The following is a 23628-nucleotide window of genomic DNA, read 5'->3' as shown; positions in this document are numbered from 1 at the left end:
CTTGGTCGCCAGTTGAGGAAACAGTCCAGCTATATTAGGAAACTTACAAGCAAGTGTCAAGAGGCACAGACACCCAGGGGAGGCTGGAGTGACGGCTCTCTGGGAAGGATTGGAAAAGCCAAGTGCTGGGGCCATCCGCAGCCTGACTCTCTCTAAGACAGGACAGTGCTCTCTGGGGGACAGGAAGAATGCATTGGAAGAGGGAGGGAAGGGGGACCCGATGCAGTTTTCTGGCTGCCAGAGGCCCTCTGAGGAAGGAAGTGCCTCCTGATCCCCTTCGGGCTGGCCCCTCACGTGGCCTGGTAAACACTGCAGGGTTTCCCACTGCCCTCAGGGTAAGGAGCAGGATTCTCAGCAGCCTACAAGGCCTGGCGTGGGCTGCGGCTGCCCGCCTGTCCTGACTCATCTCCAACAGCTCTCTGGTCCCACTCACCTTCCTGCTTCAGGGCCTTTGCACATGCTTCCTTTCCTCTTCTTGGCGTGCTCTTCGCCTCCCTCCTCCCCTGCCCAACTCTGTTGATATTCCAAGCCTTGGCTTAAATGTGACTTCACCCAGGAAGATTTATTGAACTCTACTCCCTGGGTACTGCCACGCGGTGTCGTGTCACTCTGTACTTCTTCTTGGCACTTTCCCCAGTTGCAGTTAGATACTCATTTTGATCATTTGTTCACCGTAAGCCTTTCCTACCGGACTTTGGCTTCCAAGAGAGAGGGAGCCTTGTCTAGGTAGCCCTGCTGTGATCCCAGCATCTAGCACAGTTCCCAGCCCCAGGAAGCCCTCAGTCAACACCTGATGAATCTGTCTCTCTCCTGATTGCCACCCTATGTTCTCTCAGGGGCAGGGGCCACATCTTCCTTTCCTCGCGACTCAGTACTTGGTAAGTGCTCAGTAGTGATTGGCAGTGACTGTCACCCTTGTTCAGGGCTTGAGGCTCAGCAGCTCAAACTCTGGGAGTTACAGGGATACTTACCAAAGGCTAGTGAGGGCCATGACTATGGTACATACAGTCCAGTCCCTCAGACCAGGCTCCTAGATTTAATAAAACCTGCGTATCGCCTTCTCTCTGCAAGTGCCCTTCTGGTTTAGTGGAGAATGACCCGAGTTTTAACCTTAACTCTGACACGGAATAGTTTTAAAATAGGCATAATTTAGTTAAACCTGCTGAGCCTCGTTTTATCCTAAATTGGAGGTAATGAGACCTACTTCATTTATTCCTTTGAATTCAACAACTGTTTGCTGTGGATACTGCAGTCCTGGTGCTAGGTGCCGGAGCTACAGCAATAAATAAATTGACATGGTCCCTGCCTTCAGGGGCTTGGAGTCTAGTGCCAGGGGTAGACTACATTTAATCAACCAGCACAGAGATAAACGTTAGGCAGCCACAGCAGTGGTCCGGAGAGATGATGGGCTGGGACTTGACAGTGGAGTATGGAGGGTTGGTTGATCAAAGATTAATTGAACTATATGGGAGGCAGCTAGGACAAAGGAAGTGCTCAATAAAGGCTAGTTTTTAAAGAAACATTTTTATTGATTTTTTAATTGATTTCAGAGAGGGGAAGGGAGAAGGAGAGAGAGAAACAATGTGAGAGTGAAGCATCGATAGGCTGCCTCCTGCATGCTTTCTACCAGCCCGCACCCTGGGCATGTGCCCCAACTGGGAACTGAACCAGTGACCTTTCGGTGCACTGGATGATGCCCAATCAACTGAGTCACACTGGCCAAGACTAAAGGCTAGCTTTTTGACAGGTCAGAGTCTTTGCTCAGAAATGCTGGCCCAGGAAGGATTAACTGGAAAGATGAAAAGGACCCAGGGAGGACAGAGAAATCAGAGGGAGGGAATGAGACCAGCCCCCATTTTCTGCCTTGGTCTGCTTGTTTGTAAGAAAGCAGCCTTGGGCCTTGAGAGGCCCAGCTTTCGCTGGTTTGGGCACACCCCTGACTCAGGGAGACCAACGTGCCTCCATCCTTGGGAAGAAGAAAATGTGGGAGTCTGTTCATCAGTGAGACCTGCCTCCACATCCCCTAAACACACACATTACAGAGTAGTTTCTGGAATCCACATCTGCAGTATAAGACCCACTCGACAAGCCAGAGATGATGGTTTATTGATGTGGACACCGGAGTTTTTAAAAGCACCGTAAGTGATTCTAATATGCTGCTTGGAGTAGAGCTGTGAAACCTCTCCACTAACCTCCAATTAACCAGCATGCTCCGTTCCCTCTGAGAAACCTGCTAACTGATGCCCTTGGCCCCGATGTGCTGGCGGGCAGGCCGTGTTCTAATAGTCCGCACACTTCTGAAACCACATGGAGTTGCGTGTTTATTTAAGACTGTTCCCAAGTCAGCTGTGCTCATTATGGAAGTTATGCGATTTACTAATAGTTATATCTAAGCCAACGTGTTTAGAATTTTTTTTAAAGGGTTTTAAAGAAAAAGAGGGTTTTATTTCTCTGAAAACAAACTGAATGCTTTTGGGTGTCCATGAAGGACAATCCCTAAAAAATTGCCCTCAAATTCAGTATTAATAGTTATAAAAGATTGGGAATGAAATTATAAAAATCTAGACATTTCCTACACTGAGATTGTTCAGCAAGTGCCTTTAACTTCTCACTCCACTCTAAAGAAACCGACAGAAACTGGACATTGTAGATGACATACGAATGCCAGGTAGTGAGAAACTCCATCAGCTCAACCTGGGGAGGACAGGGGAGCAGGTATCGTGCCAATACTGTGGGTGACCCAACTGCAACTCTCCTCTTCTTTGCTGATAGAACCTCCACTCTGTTCCAGGCTCCAGTCCTCCTCCATGGGACGCAGATAAAGGTCCCCAACCCAGGGGTAAATCCCAATCGCTCCGATCCAGACATTTAGTCCTATCCACCTTGCCAACGATTGGATCAGATATGACCATGCAATGAAATCTGGCATTGAGACATGCGGGAACGTCAGCTGAATGGGTGGGGAGAGGGAGACAGGAAAGAGGTCTTATAAAGACAAATATATAGGGAAACATGCCCTTTTCTGCTGCTGGGTGTTGTTGTGTGTGAAGATGACCCCGGAGCAGTGGCAGCCATTTGGGGGCCAATGCGGGGAGGTAGCTGAGAACAACGGTGACGCTGTACGATGGCAGAGCAAAAAGTAGCAGGAACCTGAGTCCTTGTTTATGCTGTTGAGCTTCCATTAACCTCTACCTCTGGATTCCTGTTTATGTGAGATTATAAATATCCTTATTGTTTAACTTTGTGTTGTCCAATATGGTAGTCACTAGACACATGTGTTTACTGAGCACTGAATTTCAAAGAATCAGTACAAAAAAGAATGTAAAATATCTCAGTAATACTTATATATTATAATGATAATATTTAGCAATGATGATATTTTGGATATCATTAAATAAACTATCAAAATTAATTTTACCTTTTTTAATCTGGCTACTAGAAAATTTAAAATTACATACATAGCCTACATACATTATTTTTCTATGGAAAGTGCTGGTTTAAGTCTTTTAGAGTTATTTTTTTGCTGCCTGCAGGCCAAAAAAATATACAGGGGTGGGCAAAAGTAGGTTTATAGTTTGTATGGAAAATAATGCAATAATTAATCAATAATACAAGAATAAACCGTTTCATGTACTCACAACTGTAAACCTACCTTTGCCCACCCCTGTACATCCTAACAGATATAGGTTAGGATTTTAGAGTTGGAAACATTGAAACTAAGAATTTAAATGATTTGCTCATGATCACATAAGTATGGCAGTGGGTGGTGGTCACCGACTAGGGACTTGGTCAGTGCTTTCGCCTCTGCACCACTGCAAAGCTGAGAATGTCCCCTGCAAGTCAAACCTCAGCTCCGAAGAAAGCATGGCCGCTTCAGAAACCCAAAGGAAGTCTAGGAAATCCAGCGTTCACTTGGAGGCAGAGAAGAGATGACTGGCCAGACCGGGGACTCTGCCTCCAAAGAGAGAATGGACACAGAACGCCGCCCCTTCTGGCCAGAGACACCTGCCTATTTCTAGAAAACTGTCTGAGGTCCAAAGGTCAGTGTCCCTGGAGGGCTGAACAGAGATGGGGAGAAAGGAATCAGGACTAGCTCTTCTCCAGGGCTCTCCACCGCCTCTGGAAGTCCTTCCCTAACCGTCCAGTGTCTTCCTGACCTCGACCCCATTTACCTTTTCAGCTTTGTCTTCCCAAATCTGCCAAAGCCCAGTTTCAAAGCCACCTCCCTTAGGACACCTCCCAGGCCACCTTCTCCCACCAAGGTCTCATTGCTTCAGACATTCATCACTTCTTACTTCCTGTGGCAACCATCTTGTCTATATCTTGCCTATTTCGTCTAATAGCCATCCCTGGTCCTTCTGCATGTCCTCTCACACTGTCTCAGATGTGAGCACAAGATCACTGGGCAGGAGCATGGAAGCATCTACAGATTTCACCTGGGGTTTACAATGGCGGGTGAGCACCAGAGAGTTCAAGGGTCAGTGGCTCCTGTCCAGGCACAACAAAATCAGACCAGGTAAACCAGGAATGTACATTGTGGTGAACATACCTGCCCATGCCATAGTCACCCATACAGATCCTCCTGAGTTTAGAGGGCCTATCCGAGCTTGGCTCCAATCCACCTTGATAAAAACTATGGACCCAGCATCCCGGAGAAAGCAAGTCAAGCCTGGGACATATTTGGGGGCAGCAAAGAATAATGGACATTGCCTGGGCTTTGGAAACAGACAGACCCGATGGTGAATATCCCTTTAATCCCCCCACTTCTCTTTATTCCCACACATCCATCTATTCCAGGCCTCACCAGTCCTCCCTGGTTGATTACAATAGCATCTTCCCTGGTCTCCTGCCTTTCCTGGTGCCTAATTCAATCCACCCTTCACTCCACCAGCCTCATCGTCTTTTTAAGATGCAGATCTAATCAGGTTACCCCACTTAAAACCCTGCAGTGGCTGCCCAGTGCCTTGAGGAGGATTGCTGTGGGTCCTAGAAAACACATTCTGAGGCTAAGATTGAATGAGGGCGATTCTGTGGTGAGTGCTCTCAGATCAAACACCTGTAAGGAAGGAAGCAGGAGTCAACAGCGGAAGAACTTGAACAATGGCTACCAATTACTAAGGCATCAGCTGATCCCATGAGGATCTCTGGAGCTGGCCCTTCAGAGTTGTCCAAAATCAAAGCAAGAAGGCTGGGCCTTTGTATTCTGGTATCAACCAGTCTTTAGCTATGGGTTTCCCCAGAGTGAGGCACCGCTCTTTGACAGAGGGCAACGTCCAGCTATGAGCCATCAGCAGCTGAGGGAATGAGGACCCTGGTCCCGACGGGGCTCTGAGGGTGTCCTGCAACATCTACCGTAAGGATGGAGTCACACTCCTCACTGTGACCCACGAAGCCCACATGACCTGGGCCCTGCCACCTTTCCACCCTTATCCATCCCACTTTCCTTCTCAGTCTCTGTGCTCCAGCTTTTTCTTAAACACAACAGACTCCATCCTACCTCCATAGCTTTGCCTGTGATGTGCCTTTTGCCTGGCACAGTGTGGCTCTCCCGGCACCCCAGTTAACCCCTGTTCATTTCTCTGCTTGGCAAAGGAGGCCTAGCAAGCCCACTCTATGGGTGGCTGTGAGTAGTATATCTAGCAATATCTCAGGCTCTAAAATGTTGGCTATCTTCACTTCATGGGAAAGAATTGCAGGGTGACCAGTCATCCCAGTTTGCCTGAGACTGAGCTGTTTCCCCCCAATGTGAGACTTTCAATATTTAAGCAGGACAGTTCCAAGGCAACTGATTTGGGGATGGCTGGACACCCTAAATCTGGGTGGGAAGGAAAAAAGGACATTTCATATTAGCACAATGTTCAGTGGTACACTGGTAAGACAGCTCTTTGGGAAAAGTAAATAAACAACCCTGATTTGTAACCTTAGCCCATTTCCATCACAGAAGTATTCCCATCCTTGCCGGTCAAGCTACCAACAGCTGAACAGCCAACGTGCACGAGTCTTGAAAATTTAACAGTGGGCTCTCGTGAGCTGGTAGGAGCTGGCGCCAGCACCCGTGTCTAATAGACTGTCATGTTCCTGATACCTGAAAATAGGCAACATGTTCATACACAACCTCCGCTTGGCAGTGAGTGAGGGTGTCTCCATCCCAAGGTCACTGCTGAAGTGGACCTTGGAGACCATCTAGTCCAAGGCAACACGTAATCTGCCACCTGGGCCACCTCTTCCCCATGCTCTGTCCACAACAGACGTTGCTACTTGATCTCAATGCTGGACCTTCCTAATGTGGTCGTGTTGTCTCCCCTCGCCACACCTCCAGGCAGACACAGTCAGTTAGCTGGTGTTGCACACGAAAGAAAATCCACTTACCCTTAGAAGTAAGTGGAGCTCAGCCTCTCATTATACAGAGGATGAAGCTAGGGCACAGAGGTGTAGAGGGACTTTTCCAAGACCACACAGCCAGGCTCAGCTGGGACTAAAGAGCAGATCTCCTGCCTTGATTGCTCTTCCATCTTGCTTGCTTTGAAGAGCTGAGTCCCACAGTGGAGAGAAGAACAAAGGGCAATCTTATGGGATCTGAGCCTAGATTCTAGGGAATTCTGCATAGAGCCCCCAAATGCTTTTTATACCCTGAAGGTCTGTATATAAATGTCATTTATATGTTGGGAGGAAAGGCACTTTTTAAAATTATAAAAGTCATATATGCTTTTTGCATGAAATTATAACAATAGAGGAATACTAAAAATAACATATCATTTCTCCAGGGGTAATTGCTGTTAAGAATTTAGGTCCTTCTGGGCTTTTTTCCCTCTCATTTACAAGTCTATACCAATGACAAATAGACTAAAAGGTTAGCTGTTCCCCACTCTACCGCTATCCCTGCCACTGAGAACACTACCTAGCACATAGTAGGCACTCAGTAAACACTTGCTGAATGGTTCTTGTTCACTTTAAATGTCTTAGATTCCTTTATAGGATGAAGGTGGGTCCACCTTGGTCTTCTTACTGGATTGTACTTCACGGCATGGTTCGTGAGTGAGCTGAATGGTCCCTTTGGGTGAGCATTTAGACCGAGCTGTTTTTCCCGTAACAGTCCCAAAGCCTAGCATGTCCAACAGGCATCTGTGTCCAACACTGAGCTCCTATTCGAACCCTCATTCTATCTCAGTTCATGGCAACACTGTCCTTCTGTGGCTCAGGCCAAAGGCACAAAGCCATCCTTGACTCCTCTTCCTCTTGCTCCCCATCCAATCGATCAGCAAAACCTATCGGCTCTACCTCCACAAGAGCTCTCTAGCTGGCTTGCAAGGTGGCACCAAGTCTCTTCCCATGGCTCCCAAATGGTGCCGCCCATCAAAGCTCCTCTGTCTCAGGTTTCCCAGGATCACCACTAGAAGACCTAATGTGGAGGAGCTGATGACAAATGTCACCAGCTCCAGGAGCAGGGTCAGGTTGCAGGGATGTATGACAAGTCCCTGTAGCCTGCAGGGCTCCAACCCCCTCCACCCCCCTCCCTCCCCACTCCATCCAGAGGCTGCTGCCCCGGATGACGCCCCACAGCTTGCACAAGAAGCAGGGGATTAACCAGGTGACATCGCCTGGATGCTGACAGCCTGGAAGCCCGTGACCTGGGTGAAGCCCCTTTGCCAGGCACTGGGTCAGCTCAGCGACCCTGTGGGCCTTGGAAACCAGAAATAATTGTGTCTGTGAAGGCGAGAAGCAAAAGGGATCGAGGGGAGAGTGTCTTGGTTCAGAAGGAGGCCACCCAGTGGTCATTCAGGCCCCTGTGTTCAGTCCTCCCCACAATCCACATGTCCCTGTGGCATGTCTAATAGGCATCTGCCATCGCAGTGTTCAACACTGAGCTCCTGACCTTTCCTCTTCGAATCTTCATCCTGTCTCAGTTCAGGGCAACACAGTTCTTCTGTGGCTCAGGCCAAAGCAATGGAGCCATCCTTGACTTCTCTTCCTCTTGCTTCCCATCCAATCGATCAGCAAAACCTATGGGCTCTACCTCCAAAACAGACCCAGAGTTCAACCACTTCTCTCTGCCTTTGCTGTGTGGGATGGGGGTGCAAGCCACTGTTGCTTCTCATCTGTGTTATTGCATAAACTCACTAATAAGTCCCTTTCTGCACCACCTCCTCTCCCCCAAACAGTCTCTCAAAACAGTAGCCAAGCCCGACCAGCGTGGCTCAGTGGTTAAGCATCTACCTATGAACCAGGAGGTCACAGTTCGATTCCCGGTCAGGGTAGATGCCCGGGTTGTGGGCTCAACCCCCAGTGTGGGCATGCAGGAGGCAGCCGATCAATGATTCTCTTTCATCATTGATGTTTCTCTCTCCTTCTCCCTTCCTCTCTGAAATAAATAAAAATATTTAAAAAAACAAACAGTAGCCAAAGGAATCCCTTTAAACCAAGTCAGATCATGTCGCTTTTAGAGCCCCCACTCAGTGGCCTGCAGGTCCCGGCATGAACTGTCCCCACTCCACTCTACCTGGCAGGGATGTGATATGGGTGATGTTCCGTCCTTCCCTATACATTTCATCGAGGGCCATATTGTCAGGTTCTCTTATCATTGATGCTGTGAGATTTGATCACTGTGAAGATGGTATCCATAAAGGATTCTAATTCTAATGTCGTTAAAAATAAAAGGAATAGAAACTATTGTGCATGCCAAACAGCATTTCCTGCAGGCCTCGGTGAGTGCCCCCACTCTAAACCGTCAGCAGCGTGTGCTTGAATACTTTCAGACTCAAGGCGCTCACTACCCGAATGGCAGGAGGAGGGGGTGCTGGAGTTCTCACTGCCCCTGGATCGCTCCATGGATTTTGTCAGCTAGGTCTAGACCCGTCAACTCTCAGTTACACAGGAGCGAGTAGGGGCCCTGGATGCTGCACTCGAGACCAGGCCTAACTGCTCACCTGCTTAGGAAGGCTAGGAGACAACAGGACAACGCTCTGGTGTATGGCAGGAAGCAAGCCCCACACCCTGCACCCCACCCTCCGCCAGGGCCCTCAGAAAATGACTCCACATTCTTTGCAAGGGTGTTTCAGCAAGGGCTGGTCCAGCGAACAGCTGTGGGGACACGGAATTAGCAGGCCCTGGAAACTCAGCAAATCCCAGGAGACCAGCCTTGGACGAGGGACTTGGCCAGTTGGACACATGCATCACAGAAAACAAGGCCACAGAGAAGAAAGAGTAATTACGTCCACTTCCCTGTCTTGCTGAGGGTCCACTCTGCTCCCCCCCGCCCCCGGAGTCCCCGATAATGCCAGGGAGCTGGCATGACCTCAACTCAACCGGCTGTCACGCTGACCCCTGGCTGTGAACTGAGGCATGAGATTTTCAAGATGAGGTTAAATTATGCTGATTCTACATTCGAAATGGAACCATGCCTGGCATGGATTTCATCTACACTGGCAGGACTCAAGGCAGAACTAAGTGAATCAAAGTCTTGGCTTATTAATTGCTCCAAAGTCAAAGCTAATTTTTGTGCTGAAATATTCTCTCCAAAGCAAGGACAGCTGAGGTACAGGCCATCCTGAATTAGTTAGCCCTTTGGATTGTACACAGAAATACAGAAAGGAGAATATATGTCTCAGCATTCCTATGTGATAAGCATTATGCTAAGTTATCTTTATGGATCATCTCATCTCATTGTTTCAACCATATGTTGAGAAGGATTTTGGCATCCTTAACGGGAAAAAGGAAATGGAAGCTCAGAAAGGTTACACAATGTCCCCAGGTTCATAGAATTAAGAAGTGCCACGGCTGGGATTTGAACTCAAATCTGGCTACTCTAAGGCCCAAGTGCTTACTAGTAAGTACCATGTGGCTCCCTTTAGTACTATCAGACTCTCTTAGGACTTCTACACATGGTGTTTAACAGCAAGAAGAAATTTTCTATTAAAAGATGTTTTTCTTAAATCTGAAAGTCAAAAAACAAAAATTCTATTAGAATGAAGAAATTAATTTAGCAAGGTAAAAGGATCCAAAGCCTATATACAAAAATAATTGTTTCTATAACCTAGCAGTGAACAATTAGAAAAATGAAACTTAAAATGCCTTTTACTATATCATAAAAAAATACTTAATTTTATTTAACAAAAGATGTGCAAGACACTGAAAACTATAAAACATTGCTGAGTGAATTAAAGATCTGAATAAACAGGGATATATACCATGTCCATGGACTGGAAGACTCATTGCTGTTAAGATATCCATGCTCTCCAAACTGATGCATAGATCAAATGCATTTTAATCAGATTCCCAGCAAACTTTGTAATAGAACTCTACAAACTGGTTTTAGAATGGAAATAGAAATGGAAATAAGCTAGAATAACCCAAACAGTCTTGAACAAGAAGAGCAAAGTTGGAGGATTTACTCTGATTTAAAGTTTACTATAAGGCTCCAGTAACCAAGGCAGCGTGATATTGGCATAAAGATGGACAAATAGATCAATAGAAAAAAATATTCCTTTGGGGAGCAATTAAATAAATAAATATGGACGCTGATTCAAGGAACACATATCACAGGCCCAGATAATGTGACACCAGGCATCACTGCTTAGGACTTTATCCTGGCAAATTCATTTAGCTTCTATGTTCAGAGTCAGTTGGGCTAAAATGAGTTGAAGTTATCCACTTTGGGGAGGAGAAAAAAATTGAGCATATTTAGAACATAGAAGCTTGGGTTTTTGACCCAGTGGTCATATTTAAACACATAAATATAATTTTTCCAGCATGTAATAACAATAAAAGTGCTAAACAGATGCCAAACTCTGTTCTAAGTGCTTTGACATATATCAAGGCATCATTTAATTCTCTCAACAAGATAGAATAATAGTTCTCTATCAACAGGATCGAGTAAAAGAGAAAATAGCAAGTACTGTACTGCATCAAGAAAGGGATGATCTTATGATGTCTTATGATGAACATTTTACATTTGTGTGTGTGCATAGAATCAAAATATGAAGTACATGCCCCACAGTGGGTTGCAATCATGAACATTTCAAAGCTGCTAGTGTAGTCAATGAGGGAGTTGTTAAGAAGCCTAAATAATATAATGCATGGAAGGTTCTTAGCATAGAGCCTGAGCTTCACTCATGTTTCCTGGGCAGCTGCAAGGGGCCCTGAGCTTAGAAGGCCCTGCACATGGTTTAATGCTCTGCTGTCGCCACCTGAAGTTCTTACTGATTTGGTAGAAGGGGCCCCACACTTTCATTTTGCACTGGTAGTCCTGATTCTTTTCTGTAGTCATTTATCATTCATTAAAATACTTATATTTTGAAATATTATCAGGTATTATCAAATTCTACCTCTGTCTCTTGTTAGCTAGAGGACTGTGAGTGAGAATACTTAAAATAATATGTGTCTAAGTTTCCTCATCTATAAAATAGGGGTAATGCAGTAACTATAGAAAGCGGTATGGAGATTCCTCAAAAAATTAGAAATAGAGCTGCCATACTCCAGCAATTCCACTTCTGGGTATTTATATGAAGAAAATAGAAATACTATTTTGAAAAGAATACTAATATGCACCCCTAGTTCATTGCAGCATTATTAGTTATAGTTAAGATATGGAAGCAACCTAGATGTCCACAAATAAATAAATGGATAAAGAAGATTGGTGTGTATATACAATGGGATATTATTCAGCTACCAAAAGAATGAAATCTTGCCATTTTCAACAACATGGATAGATCCTAAGAGCATTGTATTAAGTGAAATAAGTCAGAGAAAGACAAATACTGTATGACCACACTTATATGTGGAACATTAAAAAAATGAATAAACAAAACAAAACAGAAGTAGGCACATAGATATAGAGAACAAGCTGATGGTTGCCAAAAAAGAGGGGTAGGGGGATGGAAATTAAAAAAAAATTAATACAAGAAACAGAGAAAATATAGTTTTTTCAACAAATGGTATTACCTAAAAATAAAACAAAATAAAAAATTAAAACCTTTCATCTAATACGGAAGATTAACTCATCCCTTAGTCGTTTCTTTTTCTGGTCAATTAAACCAATTATTTTACCTTTTCCTCATAAAATAAAGTAAAATAAAATAGGAGTGATATTAGCACTTCCCCGTAAGGTTGCTGTGAGAGTTTAAGTAACACATGTGCCACATGCCAAGAACAGCACCCCACACATTGTACACACTTCCCAAATGTTAATTATTATTATTATTATTATTATTATTATTATTATTATTAGCCTTACGGAAAAGCTGGTTTTCCCACTGCACATTTGGGGGAGGGGATTATTGAGTTAGATCAATGGTTGGGGAACTTTGTTTAATAACCTGTTTGAGCACCAGATTATTTTGAGAATCTGAGGCTTTCTGAGAAACACCTCCCAGAGGATCGCAGAGAGTCCATGCGCGGATGCACACATCTTGCATTGCATACATCTCGCCTCAGCTTTAGGGCATTTATAAGCCTCTGAGGCCAAGGCTCGGGACCCAGGTCCACAACCTCAGAAAGCATCGCCCACTGAAGACCCTCTAGTCCGGAAGTCTGTGGGTCTCTGGGAACAGCCAGGCACCCCGCAGTGTACTCCTGGAGGGCCCGGGGTATGCTTGCTTTGGAGTTTTAAGTCAGCAGCTATTTTTAGTTTGGCTATATATGGCCAGGGGAGTAAAGGGCTATAGGTAGGGGAAGGGTGCCAAGAAGCTTACAGCAGGTTTAGGAGGCCAGAGCCCCTGTGCCTGCACCACCTTCCCCTTCCCACCAGAGAACTGGAGGGCTCACCCTCCAGCCAGAGAGACACTTTAAAATCATGATTTTCAAACTTTCTGACCATGATACAAAAGTAATAAATAGTAAGAAATAAAGTTGATATTATAATACACACATAGACATTTTTATACACACACATACACACACACACATATATCTCCAACTGAACAAATATTCTAGGAAACCGTACTTTATCTTATTCTCTATGAAACATGTGATATTTTCTATTCTATTCTATTCTATTCTATTCGTTCATTTAAAAACATGCAGGTCGCCAAAACCGGTTTGGCTCAGTGGATAGAGCGTCGGCCTGCGGACTCAAGGGTCCCAGGTTCAATTCCAGTCAAGGGCATGTACCTTAGTTGCGGGCACATCCCCAGTAGGAGGTGTGCAAGAGGCAGCTGATCGATGTTTCTCTCTCATCGATGTTTCTAACTCTCTATCCCTCTCTCTTCCTCTCTGTAAAAGATCAATAAAATATATTTTAAAAAATAAATAAATAAAATAAAATAAAATAAAAACATGCAGGTCATGACCCACTGTGCCACCTATTAATGGGTTGACACCTCCAGTTTGGAAGAGTGCTGTTTTTTTTTTGTTGTTGTTGTTGTTTGTTTGTGTGTTGTTGTTTTTTGTTTGTTTGTTTTAGAGCAGGCACCTATAACATTTGACTGCCAGGTAAGGCGGGGAGTGGAGGAAATGGGGCACATGGTCCCTTTGATCACTACATCTCCAAACTTCAGATAAGATGCACGTTTCCGCTCAATCCCCGGCTGGACAGCACGTGTTGGACCTCCTGGCCTTGTGCCCTTTCTCTCCACCTGGAGCACTCGTCCGCCACCTTGTCACCTGGCTGACTCCATACATAGGGGCCTGGCTTGCCACTTACTCCTGGAAGCCTCCCTGAATGCCTGTCTGGCCAGCTGCCTTCCCCTGGCTCCCTTAGTCCCCGGTGGGTACTCCCCTGCCTAGTAGCCAACACACTACCCCCACCACTCAGTGCAGTGTAGTGCTGGCTAAATAAAAAGCACTCAATACACATTTATTGAATGAATTAATGATAGGTAATAGTAATAATGGCAACTACCATTTATTTATTTATTTATTTATTTATTCCTCACCCGAGGATATTTTTTCCATTGATTTGTTTTTAGAGAGAGTGGAGGGGAGAGAAGAGGGGAAGAGAGAGAGAGAGAGAAACACCGATGTGAAAGAGACACATTGATTGGTTGCCTCCCACACACACCCCCATCTGGGCTGGGGATTGAGCCTGCAACCGAGGTATGTGCCCTTAACCAGGAATCAAACCCGTGGACCCTTCAGTCTGCAGGCTGAGGCTCTAACCCCTGAGAAAACCAGCCAGGGCAGCAGCTACCATTTACTGAGTGCCCATTTATCCCATGGGAAGTCTTAGTAGAGATTAGGATAAACTCACTTTATGGATGAGGAAACTAAGGCTCTAAGAGATTAAAGAATGTGATGGAGCCAGGATGTGTAATAACCCAGGGCTACCCGACTCCCAACCTTCCTAATCACAGGATCTTAATTGCCCACATTCCGCCCAGCGCTACCCAGAATGGGGCAAAGGGCAGGTCCTTAACAAACCCTCGGGGAACCGATGACAGGTTGATTAAAGAGATTTTCCAAAGCCGTGGCCACATCTAATTTTGGAGAGTTGCACCTCGTGTGTGGCTTGGGAGAGAGGATCTGTGAGGCTTCCAGGCTGCCGGAAAGTGGGGTTCTCTCATTTGGGAAAAGAGGCTGGACCAGGTCTTCTGGTCACCTGAGTACACCTCGGATAATGCCCAGGCCCCTGCAAAGCCTCCTTGATCTGGCCCATGCCCACATCTCCAGGGCTGCCCCTGCCTGCTCCCCTCAGTCACTCTGTTCCTGACACCCTGGCACTCTTGCTGTTCCTCAAGCACCCCAAGCCCAGTCCTGCCTCGGGGCCATTCCCGCTGCGGGGAAGTCTTCACTCTAGAACTCTCCATCCTGCTTCTCAGACTACCCTATCCAAAAACATCACCCTCTTCCTTCTTTGCTTTTTTTCTCATAACACTCGCAACTTCTGGAAATTACATATGTTTGTTTTCCAGTTCATTTCTGTCTTCACGAGACAGGAAACTTCCTGAGGACTTTGCTTGTTCACTGCCCCGGGCCCCTGGAACTCGTGTAGGATGGTGCCTGACATATAGATGACGCTCTATAATATTGGTTGCATGAATAAATGAGTCTCCCCCCACCCTCACCCCCTGGCTCCCTTTAGATATATCAGGAGATCCACCTATAGCTTCCCCAAAATATGTGTCCCTGTGACTCACACCCAGGCCCCAGTCACACACACCTTGGTTTGAGAGGGGAAAGAGAAGAAACATTTGGCCCCCATGCACTGTGCACCACTTTGCAGCAGTAACTGGTACCTGGCAAGCACTCAAGGGTTATCTCCATCTTACAGCCAGCGAGATTGAGGCCTGCTTTCTGCTTGTCCCCAGTGCTTAGCATAGTATTGGGCACAGACATCCAGTGAATGGCATCGCACTGAATTGCAGAAGTTCCGCAGCAGCTCAAGGTCACTGAATTAGGAAGTGTGGCACCAGAATTTGTCCTCCGCGCTGTCCAGGTCCAGTCAGTGCTGTGCCACCGCCATGGCACACATGGGAACTCCAGGGATAAACCTCGTTAACATCCAGGCACTTTCGAGGGTGGACCCTCGCCAGATAGCCACCCACTGGCAGCCCATTCAGCCCATCCTGCACCGGGGGCCACTCTCCACGTGCCCAAGGGCCTCCTCTTGAGCAAACCCTGGGCTGACTACGTCCTTCCTGCCCCTGCTCCAATGTCCTCTGGCGCCAAATATGTATTTTTTCAATGAGCCATAGCTTTGAGTTATGCGTGTCAGCGCCTCTTCCCAACAGGGCACGTGAGGGAGGCATAGAATGACCCTGGGCTGGAAGGACCCTGAATGAACACTGAAGGCAGGAGCCAGCAAACTTTTCCTGTCGTTGAATAGTACATCTTTCAGGCTTCTGAGCCAGGAGACGAAATTGAGGATGTCATGTAGGGACTTCCATATCATTTTCACAAATAGTGTTGTTCTTTTGACTTTTTTCCCCCAAACATTTCAAAATGTAAAAAATTACTGTCAGCTCCCAAGCTGCACAAAAGCAGGCAGCAGGCCAGTTTGGCCTGCCGTCTAAAGTTTGCAAGCCCCCGTTTTAAAGCACGACTCCTTCAGCTTTAACATGCATAAAAATTGCTGGATGAGCTTAAAATAGATGTCTGGGTTGACCCTCAGATTCCGATTTAGCAGGTGTAGGGGGACCCCTGAATTTGCATTTATTTCTGATGCTACCTGTCCACTGACTACATTTTGAGTACTTATTTGAAAATACCCCATTTTATGAATGAGGAAACTGAGGCCCAGATAAGTGATATGTTCGAAGTTACCCCCCGTGGAGGAGGGGATGGTATCTATTCTGCCAATCCCCAGGGCTGTTTTGCCGCAGAAAATTCCTCTCCATTCCCTGAACCCACTGAGTTCTCTCCTGCTTCTGAGCCTTTTACTTATTTTTCTCTCTCCCACTCCCGCCCTCACAAATGCCATTTCCCCAATCAAGATCCAACTCAAAAGTCCCCTCTTCTAAAGCGTCCTTCTCCTTCTGCACTCTGTACATTCTTGTATATAATGGTTTGTCTACAAGCCTATCCTGGAAGCCCTGGGCTGTGTCTTATTCCTCTTTATAGCCCTTTACAATGCTTGCAAATAGGAGGTACCACAGAAATATGCACCGAACAGAAGCATGCGTGCATGGATGGGTGGGTGGATGAATGAATGGATACTTCATGATCTATTCCCTGAAAACCATTTTCTTGGCAAAGTTGAGCCTAGACCCCAATTCTCCTGGAGCGCAAGCTAGCGTCTGTCCCCCAGTCGATGGAAAACCTGGCATGTGGACAGTGGCAGGTACATCTTAACGAATGTGTGTTGGGTGTGTGTTTACACGGCAGGCCTGCCCGAAGCACTCCTGCCCGGACGTCCTCTCGGTAGCCCTTTATTGGCCCCACCTTTCCTAAGGAGAAAATGGGTCCTGGAGAGGCAGAGTGGTTTGCCTGAAGTCACGCGGTAAAGAACGCCCTGGCCCCTCTGCTTCTGTCATCGTGCCCCTTGCTCCCCCGCCTCCACCCCGCTGGGCCCGCCCCGCCGGGCTCACCTCCGTCCGCATAGGTCTCCGTGCCGTAGCCGTCCTGCAGGCCGTTGTTCCAAGTGCCCTCGTACTTGGCTCCGCTGCTGCTGCTCTGCCGGGTTCCGTAGCGGCCCTTGAAGCCGTGCGTCCACTCGCCCTTGTAGAGCCAGCGTCCCTTGGTCTCTATGCCCAGCCCGTGCCGTTTGCCCTGGCTCCAGTATCCCTCGAAGGTGTTGCCGCTGGGCCAGGTGTAGACGCCCGCCACTTCAAAGCCAAAGTTCCAGGAGCCCGAGTATTCGCCCTGGCCCTTGGGGCCGGTGCACAGCCCGTGGCCGTGGGCCTTCCCGTTCTCCCAGCCCCCGCAGTACGCCCCGCCATCGTCAAAGTCAAAGCGGCCCCCGCTCATCTCATCATAGCCCCCGACAACCTGACTGCCCTCCAGCTTGGGGGTCGAGGGCGATGGGGGTGCCAGCGGCACGCTCCAAGCTTGCTCAGGGCCGGGCCCCCCACTCACCACCGCCGCACCCCAGCAGGGGGAAAGCCAGGTGCCACCAGAGGCTGAGCGAGCCCAGGAGCCAAGTCAGCACTGGGCCGGCCGGTCAGGGCCATGCCTGGGAGGCCCCGCTCAGTCAGCCAGAGGGAGGCTGCCCGTTGGGAGGGAAGCAGGAAGGAGAGATTCAAACCCTCCACGGAGCATCCCGAGTCTGGCTTCCTTGGAGTCAAAGGAAAAGCGCGGTGATCCCTTTAAGAAGCACAGTGAAAGGGTGGGGTGGCGGGGTCCCCAGTCCGTCTCAAAGAGGGGAAATTCACCTCGGTGACAGTCCCAGCCCCCAGGCTGAATTCCTGCAGCCGGCTGGCCCCTTCTCCTCCACCCGTGGGTGTGGGTGTGCGGGGCTGTCGCTCTCCTGGAGGCTGCCCCGCCCCTGTCCAATCCTGCCCTCCTCCCGGGACAGAAAGGTCAGTGTTGCCCTAACAAGGCCATTGGATCTCAGAAGCTGCTCCCAAAATAACCCCCTGGCCAGCCCAGCCTCCTTCAAAGTGGGAGGGGTGTTTCAGACTGGGCTGGTGCCTCAGACCCTGGGAGTGGCTGGAGGGATGAGGAAGGGAAGCTGAGAACAAAGTGTAGGCAGCTGGGGCGCTCTGATGGCTCTTCTTCTCCCCCCGGGTAAGAGCCTCTTCCACCCCAGGTTCCCTGAGTCTGTGGGAGGGAGCGGGCGGAGGAACTGGGAAGGGAGGGGAGGGAGACTAGCAGAACGCCCTGTGCTGGCACACTTAGCACCCCCCAGAGCAAATCTCAGCCCCACCGCCACTCACATGCCCTCACAGGTCCTGGGGCTAAGGCACCACCGCCAACCCCCAAAAAGGAATCCAGTGACTACAGAGAAAGGAATGGGGCCTGGTTTCACAGATGCTTTTGAACGCACAGAAGTGAGGGTCTAGAAGCGGAGTCTGGAGATGCAGCAGGTCTGAGTTCAGAGCTCATGCACAGCCCCGAATTCCCTCCACCCAGGAACTCTGAGACCCCCCGGGAGGAACCGTGTGCAAAGGCTCGGATCACCCCCTTTCTCTCTCCTGCAGGGTAAATACCTCCTCTGAAGGGCGAGGAGTCTGTCTGTCCTCCATCTCTGAGACACAGAGTTGCCAGTTGTGTTGGAAGGAGTTCATCTCAGAAACACTCAAGGATCATGATTTTTTTTGTTTGTTTGTTTTTAATTCTCTTTCCAAGCTCTTCTGCTCTGGTGTCCTAAGAGCCGGTGAAGCCAGACTTCATAAAGTTCCTGGGGCAGGTCAGGTTCCCAAGCTCCAGGGAAAGGGACACATAAATCTCCATGACATGAAGCTGTGGCCGGGGCTAATGACTGGAAATCCCAACTGAGCCCAGGGTTAACAGGAGCATAGAGTAACTCCGAGGAAGGTGGGAACCACCAAGAACAGGAAGCTCTGTGTGTGTGTGAGGGGGCGTGGGGGAGGAGAGAGAGAGAGAGAGAGAGAGAGAGAGAGAGAGAGAGAGAGAGAGAGAGAGAGAGAGAGAAGAGTAAGATAGAGAGATGGGGGAGGGGAGGATAGAAACCATTAAGAAAGCAAGTACAGGAGGTCCCTGAGAACATTACACGATTATCTGATTTCAAACTTATCATACCCAAATTGCAGGATGACTTAGGGCCACTTAAAATCACTGCAGAAGTTTTGTTCATTTCAGAAACGGATAGAAAATGTTTTCTCCCTTCCTCCCAGCTGATTCCTAGTTCTTAAGACTTGGCTCCGTCATCATTCACAGCCCCCTACCTTGAAGGGCCCCTTCTGTGTCCACATTTCACCCCCAAGTAGAAACGCCCAGCCTCTGTGCGCACTGTCACTGGCTGTTTGCCAAGCTGACAGCAAATAGCAGTAGATAAAGACTGTACGTGTCATCTGGGTTTTGTCTCACCACCCCGCCAGGTTGACTGACAGCCTGCGTGCACACTTCACTAAGAACAACACCTCAGTGCTGTCCACAGAGAGTTCTGCTTTTGCCACTTCTCACCTAAGTCCCTGGAGAATCCCACGTTTCCTTCTAGCTCGGCTCTCAAGGGGAGGGGAAAGGACATCTCAAACTGGAAGCCCTTTGTAGTTAAATGCTGAGCAAATCACCCTAATCCTGTTCTAAGGCTGCCTGGCTGCTGTGTCCTAGGGGACTGTTCACCTACATAAATTTAGCCACTGTTCACCGTGCGGCTCCCTACAGTGGTTCCCTACCAAGGGCCTGTGCACATAACCGTCACCAGTAGAACTTAAAAACACGGATTCCAGGCCCCCCACCCCACCCCACCCCCAACCAACCGAATTCAATTGTCCTGGGGGGAAGGCCAGGACAGTTAAATTCTTTTTAAAAGATCAGACAAATCTGACTCTCATTCCTAGTTACCGCTGTAATGTTGTCAAATTAAGAAACTGTTTCTTAATTTACATACCAGTGTTCATGAATTTACTGACTTAACATAGGCTATGTATGTTACCAAACTCAAGGGGTTCAACACTTGGGGTACTTTATTAAAAAATGAGACATGGTTGTCCCAAGGTAGTTTTATTTACTTTCAGCAAGTAAAGAAGACGGGGGATTTATAACCAAAGCTCTGTCTCCTGGAAGGGAGGGTTAGTCATCGCTTAGATACACTATTTGGTTACTTTCATGTTGTTTTTTTATTTTTTTATTTGCAGTTGGCTACTTTCATCCCCTTGAGTTCTTGTCAGCTCATCCTGTTTACTGTTACATCTGCAAAATACTGTGCTACATTTTAACATTAAGCAAGAAATAACATTTATTAAGAATGGCCCAGCTCTCTTCCTTGGCGCTGCCTACGGAGGTGGCAGCCGTCTCCTACTCGGCACCATGGCTGCCCTCAGACCCCTCGTGAAACCCAAGATTGTCAAAAAGAGGACCGAGAAGTTCATCTGGCACCAGTCAGACCGATATGTCAAAACTAAGCGGAACTGGCGGAAACCCAGAGGCACTGACAATAGGGTGCGTAGAAGATTCAAGGGCCAGACCTTGATGCCCAACATTGGTTATGGGAGCAACAAGAAAACAAAGCACGTGCTGCCCAGTGGCTTTCGGAAGTTTCTGGTCCATAACATCAAGGAGCTTGAAGTGCTGCTGATGTGCAACAAATCGTACTGTGCTGATAATGCTCACAGCGTCTCCCCAAAGAACCGCAAAGCCACTGTGGAAAGAGCAGCCCAGCTGGCCATCAGAGTCACCAATCCCAATGCCAGGCTGCGCAGCGAAGAAAATGAATAGACAGATTGTGTGCACATTGTATTTGTGTTAATAAAATCATAAAATTCTGCCATCTGGCATTAAAAAAAAAAACACCCACGAAGAATGGCCCAGACCTTGAGACCCTTGTCCTATCTAACACATAGGGTAAATAATTGTGGAGTTAGATATCTGTTCAAATCCCAAGCTGTGTGACCTTGAACCAACTGTTAATTTCTCTAAGCCACAAATTCTCCATCTGTAAAAGTACCTTTCTCAAAGGGTTATTAATATTAAGGCTAACAGTATCTACCTTATATGGCTGGGTGAAGATTATATGACCTAATACTGTTTAAAAAAAAGGCCTAGAACACACTACACAATAAATGTTAGCTATTACTAGTATTATCTTCACCTGATGTTACTTTTCAAACTATTATGCTTAATAAAATAGTCACCAAAGCGGGAAGCGATCACTCCCTAAATATTACTTACTTTGACATTGAAGTACTCCTTACTCTTCCCAATATGTGTTTACTCAACATTACCCTGTGGTTTTTCATTTTTTAAACTGATAAACTATGTTACTGTTAAAGGGACACTTTGACTTCTTAAAAGTTTAAGTAAATTCTTTGCCAAATTTGCAGCTGGCCTTACCGGGACCAGGTTGAGCTTCTTGATCCCACCATCACTTTTTGGCCCTGCCCTTAAACCAATGCGGTTCAGGGAAAGGGAGACCTCTTGTGGCCAGAGGTGCATTAAAACAGATTTTCCTTAGGAAAACCAAGTTCTTTCCACCAAATGCAATTTACTAAAACTTGGAGTGAATTTAAACTGTTTTAAAAAGTATCTATCTCATTCCTCTTTTCCCCAGGTCTTTCCTTGCTCCATGGCTCTTTGTCAGGTGGGGTAGTCACTTGTGTCCTATGTTTCCTTCTCAACTTAAGCGTGACTGCTTCCTGGGGAGCCTGGAGAGAAGGGAACTGGAAATCCAGAACAGAGAGGACTGCACATGGAAACCCACCTGAGTTCTCAGCGCTGAAGACTCAGCTGAAGAAGCCTCATCTCCCCAGATAAGGCTCCTGGCTGGTTAGGTAACTTCCCATGCTGGCTCCTCCCCCAAACTGGGAGGTGTTTTGAAACAAGGATTATCTTCATTCCAAAACAATGCATGAACACCTACTCTGTGCCTGGCACTCTGGCTCATCTTTGTATGTCCTTGCCTACACATAGTAGGTTCCCCTAATCTTTCTCCTTAGCATTTGGCAGCTGACAGCTCCCTTCTTAAAATACTTTTTTATTTGACCTCTAGAACTCCTCTCTTGGTTCTGCTCCTGCTGCTACTACTGTTTTTTGCTGGTTCATCCTCATTCCCCTGCCCTCTATACTCTGAGAATGTCCCAGAGCTTGGTCCTTGAACTGATTATCTATATTTGCTTCCAAGGTGATCTCCTTCAGTCTCATAGTTTAAATATAAGCATCCTAACTGTATCTCCAGCCTGAACCACTCTCCTATCTTCAGTCATATACCCAACCACCAATTCAACAGCTCCACATGATGTCTACATAAGCATCTCAGACTTAATGAAATCAAATTCCCAATTTCTTCTCCTAGACCTGCTCTCCAGATTATTAAAACCATTGGAATCACCCTTAATGCCAATCTGTCTCTCACACCTGATATCCATTAGCAAATCCCTTCAGCTCTACCTTCAAAGTGATTTCAGAGCACCTCTCTCCTATACTGCCAAGTGCCCAAGCCACTGGAAACTATTGCCTGATTTACTGCAATAGCCTCCTAACTGCCTTCCGTTTCCTGCCCCTGCTCCCCCTAGTCCACATACAGCAGCCAGTGCTCTTTTAAAAGGCCAGGTCTTTGAGGCTCAATCCCTAATGTGGGGCGTGCAGGAGGCAGTCCATAAATGATTTGATGTTTCTATTTCTCTCTCCCTTTCCCTTCCTCTCTGAAATCAATAATAATAATTTTTAAAAATCCCAGCCAGCATGGCTCAGTGGTTGAGCATCATCGACCTATGAACCAGGTCATAGTTCGATTCCCAGTCAGGGCATATGCCGGGGTTGTGGGCTTGATCCCCAGTGCAGGGCGTCCATCATCATAGATGTTTTTCTCTCTCCCCCTCTCTGAAATCAATAAAAAAAAAATGTTTTTTAAAAAAGGCCATGTCTGATGTCTCTTCTCCAAACCCAAATGGTTCCTTATCTCCTCCTGAGTCTAAGCCTTTAAGATCCTTCTAAAAGATCCTCCATGAACTGCCCCTGCCCACTGCCTCTGTGACCTCACCTGCTTCAAAACATATTCTGCTGTTCCTCCTGCCAGGAATGCTCTTCCCCTAAACACCCACATGGCTCGCTCCCTCACTTTCTTCAGGTCTCAGCTCAAATGTCACCTTATCAGAGGCTTATCTGATCACCCCAAATAAAATATCAGCCCCTCCCCCTGCCCAGCCCTGATTATCCCCCAATCCTCTCTCCACAGCACTTTCTCCAAGGGCAAGGATATGTTCTGCTTATTGTTCTATTCTAGTATAGTGTTTCTGGTGTTTTGTAGACTCTTGGTAAATGTGTTAAAGTGAATGAATATTCAATGAGTAATTATTAATGCACAGGTCAGGATGCTCCTCTTCTCAACATCAGAGTATTAATTCCTCAATCCACAATCTGTATCCATTTCCCAGGACACATCAAAGAAGGATGAGTTCTGTAAGTGGCACTCACCAAAGGTCAAATGTCCCAATGAGGGATGCATATTAATGTTGGCCCAAATAGGTCTGAACAGGGTAATTTTTAACTTTAAGATTCATGTTTTGAGGAAGATACTGAGATATAAATACTTAAAACTCATTCCTGCAAATCTGGAATGTCTAAGCTTCCATCCACGTTTGGATTTTTTCAAGAGGTTACTCAAAAACATTGGAACTTTCTTTTTCATCCTGACACCTC

The 23628-nt window shown here is 47.0% G+C and overlaps 2 protein-coding genes across 3 annotated transcripts in view; one reads left to right on the top strand and one right to left on the bottom strand.

The window, feature by feature from the left end:
• Positions 1–17870, bottom strand: part of JPH2 (junctophilin 2) — a 65772-nt gene extending 47902 nt beyond the window's left edge. For both annotated transcript variants that reach the window (XR_013814219.1, XM_079784550.1), the window contains exon 1: positions 16959–17870. Coding sequence is in view for 1 of the 2 variants with exons in the window: in XM_079784550.1 (XP_079640676.1) it covers positions 16959–17337 (379 nt within the window). In the remaining variant the exon portion in view is untranslated. The remainder of the gene's footprint in view (positions 1–16958) is intronic.
• Positions 17871–20267: 2397 nt separating this feature from the next.
• LOC307107701 (large ribosomal subunit protein eL32-like) lies at positions 20268–20773 on the top strand. The gene has a single exon (XM_079785132.1). The coding sequence runs from the start codon at positions 20302–20304 to the stop codon at positions 20707–20709; it is 408 nt and encodes a 135-aa protein (XP_079641258.1). The 5' UTR covers positions 20268–20301; the 3' UTR covers positions 20710–20773.
• The last annotated feature ends 2855 nt before the right edge of the window (positions 20774–23628 follow it).

Source organism: Cnephaeus nilssonii (genome assembly GCF_951640355.1).
Source record: "Cnephaeus nilssonii genome assembly, chromosome: 11".
NCBI classification, from domain to species: Eukaryota; Metazoa; Chordata; class Mammalia; order Chiroptera; family Vespertilionidae; genus Cnephaeus; species Cnephaeus nilssonii.
This window is presented reverse-complemented; position numbering and strand designations above follow the sequence as displayed.